We start from the raw sequence: 5,859 nt of genomic DNA on the forward strand, positions 1-5,859 counted from the left end.
ATATTAACCCCATTTTTTTGTCAATTAACCCCATTTTGCCTCCTAATAATCCTATTTTTGTGTCTATTAATCCCCTTTCTTGTCATATTAACCCCATTTTTTTGTCAATTAACTCCATTTTTCCTCCGAATAATCCTATTTTTGTGTGTATTAATCCTCTTTCTTGTCCTATTAACCCCATTTTTTTGTCAATTTACCCCATTTTTCCTCCTATTAACCCCATTTTGCCTCCTAATAATCCTATTTTTGTGTGTAATAATCCCCTTTCTTGTCCTATTAACCCCATTTTTAGTCCTAATAGCCCCCTTTTTAATCAATTCACCCCATTTTTTGTCAATTAACCCCATTTTTTGTCAATTAAACCCATTCTTTCTGTCAATTACCCCCCTTTATCAATTAACCCCTTTTTTTGTCAATTAAGCCCATTTTTTCTTCAATTAACTCCATTTTTTTTTCAATTAACCCAATTTTTTTGTCAATTAATCCCATTTTTTTGTTCCATTAATCCCATTTTGTGTCTATTAATCCCATTTTTGGTCCTAATAACTCAATTTTTCCTCCTATCACCCCCATTTTTGCGTCAATTACTCCCATTTTTTCACCCTCTAACCCCATTTTTTTTTAATTTACCCAATTTTTGACCGATTCACCCCATTTTTTTTGTAATTTACCCAATTTTTGACGGATTCCCCCCATTTTTTGGGTGTCCCACCCCCCCAGGTCTGAGGGTTTAATCAATCAATCCTATTTTGACTCTATTAACCCCATTTTTTAGCCCATAAACCCCCATTTTTTTTGTTAATTTACCCAATTTTCGCCCGATTCACCCCATTTTTTTCTGTAATTTACCCAATTTTCGCCCGATTCACCCCATTTTTTTTGCAATTTACCCAATTTTTGACGGATTCACCCCATTTTTTTTGTCAATTTACCCAATTTTTCACCAATTCACCCCATTTTGGCATCAGTAATTTCATTTTGTGTCTATTAATCCCATTTTCCCCCCCGAATAACCCCATTTTTTAGCCCATAAACCCCCATTTTTTTGTCAATTTACCCAATTTTTGACCGATTCCCCCCATTTTTTTGTCAATTTACCCAATTTTTGCCCGATTTACCCCAATTTTTTGGGTGTCCCACCCCCCCAGGGCTGCGGGGGCTGATCAATCAATCCTATTTTGGCTCTATTAACCCCATTTTTTTCCCAATAACTCCCATTTTTGTGTCAATTACTCCCATTTTTTCACCCTCTAACCTCATTTTTTTTTGTAATTTACCCAATTTTCGCCCGATTCACCCCATTTTTTTTGTCAATTTACCCAATTTCTGACGGATTCACCCCAATTTTTGGGTGTCCCACCCCCCCAGGGCTGAGGGTCTAATCCATTAATCCTATTTTGGGTCTATTAACCCCATATTTTTCCCAATAACCCCGATTTTTTTTATCAATTTACCCAATTTTCGCCCGATTCACCCCATTTTTTTTGTAATTTACCCATTTTTTGACCAATTTACCCCAATTTTTGGGTGTCCCACCCCCCCAGATCTGAAGGTCTGATCAATCAATCCTATTTTAGGTCGATTAACCCCATTTTTTAGCCCATAAACCCCCATTTTTTTTGTAATTTACCCAATTTTCGCCCGATTCACCCCATTTTTTTTTGTCAATTTACCCAATTTTTGACGGATTCACCCCAATTTTTGGGTGTCCCACCCCCCCAGGGCTGCGGGGGCTGATCAATCAATCCTATTTTGTGTCGATTAACCCCATTTTTTAGCCCACAAACCCCATTTTTTCTGTAATTTACCCAATTTTCGCCCGATTCACCCCATTTTTTTTTGCAATTTACCCAATTTTTGACGGATTCCCCCCATTTTTTGGGTGTCCCACCCCCCCAGGTCTGAGGGTCTGATCAATCAATCCTATTTTGTGTCGATTAACCCCATTTTTTAGCCCATAAACCCCCCATTTTTTCTGTAATTTACCCAATTTTTGCCCGATTCACCCCATTTTTTTTTTGCAATTTTCCCAATTTTTGACGGTTTGACCTCAATTTTCGGGTGTCCCACCCCCCCAGGGCTGCGGGGGCTGATCAATTAATCTTCTTTTGTGTCGATTAACTCCATTTTTTAGCCCACAAACCCCCATTTTTTTTGTAATTTACCCAATTTTCGCCCGATTCACCCCATTTTTTTTGTTAATTTACCCAATTTTTGACCGATTCACCTCATTTTTTTTGTCAATTTACCCAATTTTTCACCAATTCACCCCATTTTGGCATCAGTAATTTCATTTTGTGTCTATTAATCCCATTTTCCCCCCCAAATAACCCCATTTTTTAGCCCATAAACCCCCATTTTTTTTTGTAATTTACCCAATTTTCACCCGATTCACCCCATTTTTTTTGTCAATTTACCCAATTTTTGACCAATTCACCCCAATTTTTGGGTGTCCCACCCCCCCAGGTCTGAGGGTCTGATCAATCAATCCTATTTTGACTCTATTAACCCCATTTTTTAGCCCACAACCCCCTTTTTTTTTGCAATTTACCCAATTTTCGCCCGATTCACCCCATTTTTTTTGCAATTTACCCAATTTTTGACGGATTCACCCCATTTTTTTTGTCAATTTACCCAATTTTTCACCAATTCACCCCATTTTGGCATCAGTAATTTCATTTTGTGTCTATTAATCCCATTTTCCCCCCCGAATAACCCCATTTTTTAGCCCATAAACCCCCATTTTTTTGTCAATTTACCCAATTTTTGACCGATTCCCCCCATTTTTTTGTCAATTTACCCAATTTTTGCCCGATTTACCCCAATTTTTGGGTGTCCCACCCCCCCAGGGCTGCGGGGGCTGATCAATCAATCCTATTTTGGCTCTATTAACCCCATTTTTTTCCCAATAACTCCCATTTTTGTGTCAATTACTCCCATTTTTTCACCCTCTAACCTCATTTTTTTTGTAATTTACCCAATTTTCGACCGATTCCCCCCATTTTTTCCGTGTCCCCCTCCCCCAGGTCTGAGGGGCTGATCAATCAATCCTATTTTGTGTCGATTAACCCCATTTTTTTCCCAATAACCCCCATTTTTTTTTGCAATGTACCCAATTTTCGCCCGATTCACCCCATTTTTTTTTTGTAATTTACCCATTTTTTGACCGATTCACCCCATTTTTTGGGATTCCCACCCCCCCAGGGCTGAGGGTCTAATCAATTAATCCTATTTTGGCTCTATTGACCCCATTTTTTAGCCCATAAATCCCCTTTTTTTTTTTAATTTACCCAATTTTCGCCCGATTCACCCCCTTTTTTTTGCAATTTACCCAATTTTCGCCCGATTCACCCCAATTTTTGGGTGTCCCACCCCCCCAGGTCTGAGGGGCTGATCAATTAATCCTATTTTAGGTCTATTAACCCCATTTTTTAGCCCATAACCCCCATTTTTTCTGTAATTTACCCAGTTTTTGACCGATTCACCCCATTTTTTTTGTAATTTACCCAATTTTTGACGGATTCACCCCAATTTTTTTGTCAATTTACCCAATTTTTCACCAATTCACCCCATTTTGGCATCAGTAATTTCATTTTGTGTCTATTAATCCCATTTTCCCCCCCGAATAACCCCATTTTTTAGCCCATAAACCCCCATTTTTTTTTGTAATTTACTCAATTTTCGACCGATTCCCCCCAATTTTTTCCGTGTCCCCCTCCCCCAGATCTGAAGGTCTGATCAATCAATCCTATTTTGTGTTGATTAACCCCATTTTTTAGCCCAATAACCCCCATTTTTTTCTGTAACTTACCCAATTTTTGACCGATTCACCCCATTTTTTTTTAATTTACCCAATTTTTGACGGTTTCACCCCAATTTTTGGGTGTCCCACCCCCCCAGGTCTGAGGATCTGATCAATCAATCCTATCTTGTGTCGATTAACCCCATTTTTTAGCCCACAAACCCCATTTTTTTCTGTAACTTACCCAATTTTCGCCTGATTCACCCCATTTTTTTTGTAATTTACCCAATTTTCGACCGATTCACCCCAATTTTTTCCGTGTCCCCCCCTTCTAGGTCTGAGGGGCTGATCAATTAATCTTCTTTTGTGTCGATTAACCCCATCTTTTAGCCCATAAACCCCCATTTTTTCTGTAATTTACCCAATTTTCGCCCGATTCACCCCATTTTTTTTTGTAATTTACCCAATTTTTTACCGATTTACCCCATTTTTTGGGTGTCCCACCTCCCTAGGGCTGCGGGGGCTGATCAATCAATCCTATTTTGGCTCTATTAACCCCATTTTTTCTCCTATTACTCCCATTTTTGTGTCAATTACTCCCATTTTTTCGCCCAATAACCCCATTTTTTTGTCAATTTTCCCAATTTTTGACCGATTTACCCCATTTTTTGGGTGTCCCCCCCCTCTAGGTCTGAGGGTCTAATCAGTTAATCTTCTTTTGTGTCGATTAACCCCATTTTTCACCCTCTAACCTCATTTTTTCTGTAATTTACCCAATTTTCGCCCGATTCACCCCATTTTTTTTTTGTAATTTACCCAATTTTCGCCCGATTCACCCCATTTTTTTTGTCAATTTACCCAATTTTTGACGGTTTCACCCCATTTTTTGGGTGTCCCACCCCCCCAGGTCTGAGGGTTTAATCAATCAATCCTATTTTGACTCTATTAACCCCATTTTTTAGCCCATAAACCCCCATTTTTTTTGTAATTTACCCAATTTTCGCCCGATTCACCCCATTTTTTTTTGCAATTTACCCAATTTTTGACGGATTCCCCCCATTTTTTGGGTGTCCCACCCCCCCAGGTCTGAGGGTCTGATCAATCAATCCTATCTTGTGTCGATTAACCCCATTTTTTAGCCCACAAACCCCCTTTTTTTTTGTAATTTACCCAATTTTCGCCCGATTCACCCCATTTTTTTTTTGCAATTTACCCAATTTTTGACGGTTTCACCCCATTTTTCGGGTGTCCCACCCCCCCAGGGCTGCGGGGGCTGATGCTGGCGGTGGTCCTGGCGGCGCTGATGTCCTCCCTCGCCTCCATCTTCGCCAGCTCCGCCGCCCTCTTCACCTTCGACGTCTACCAGAGGCTCCGCCCACGGGCGGGGCCGCGACACCTGCTCGTCGTCGGCAGGTGGGACACGCCCACCCCCCCTAATTAGCTTAATTAGCAACCATGAACTTCATCAATAACCCCCTGATTGTTATTAGTGACCTGTTAATTGTTATTAATTTCATTAGCGACCCAATAATTGTCATTAACCCATTAATTTGGGTTATTAATTGTCATTAGCGACCTATTAATGTCATTAACAGCCTATTAATTACTGGCTCATTAATTGTCATTAGCAGCCCAATTAGTTGGGTTATTAATTGTTATTAGTGACCTATTAATTGTTATTAATTTCATTAGCGACCCAATGATTTTCATTAGGGGGCTATTAATCGTCATTAATTTGGGTCATTAATGTCATTAACAGCCTGTTAATTAGGGGCTCATTAATTGTCATTAGCAGCCCAATTAGTTGGGTTATTAATTGTCATTAGCGACCTATTAATGTCATTAACGACCTATTAATTAGGGGCTCATTAATTGTCATTAGCAGCCCATTAATTTGGGTTATTAATTGTCATTAGTGGCCTATTAATGTCATTAACAACCTATTAATTAGGGGCTCATTAATTGTCATTAGCAGCCCATTAATTTGGGTTATTAATTGTCATTAGTGGCCTATTAATGTCATTAACAACCTATTAATTAGGGGCTCATTAATTGTCATTAGCAGCCCAATTAGTTGGGTTATTAATTGTCATTAGCGACCTATTAATGTCATTAAC

At 39.2% G+C, this 5,859-nt stretch overlaps 1 protein-coding gene across 1 annotated transcript in view; it reads left to right on the top strand.

Annotated features, from left to right (window-relative positions):
- LOC114072146 (sodium/glucose cotransporter 2-like) overlaps window positions 1–5,859 on the top strand; it is a gene marked incomplete at both ends in the record, with an annotated part of 19,175 nt that overhangs the window by 6,609 nt on the left and 6,707 nt on the right. The window contains one exon of the mRNA XM_027910067.1: window positions 5,005–5,155. Coding sequence (XP_027765868.1) covers window positions 5,005–5,155 — 151 coding nt within the window. The remainder of the gene's footprint in view (window positions 1–5,004; window positions 5,156–5,859) is intronic.

This window comes from Empidonax traillii, unplaced genomic scaffold (genome assembly GCF_003031625.1).
Source record: "Empidonax traillii isolate 1590-97213 ecotype Southwest subspecies unplaced genomic scaffold, ASM303162v1 scaffold2695:size19342, whole genome shotgun sequence".
NCBI lineage: Eukaryota > Metazoa > Chordata > Aves > Passeriformes > Tyrannidae > Empidonax > Empidonax traillii.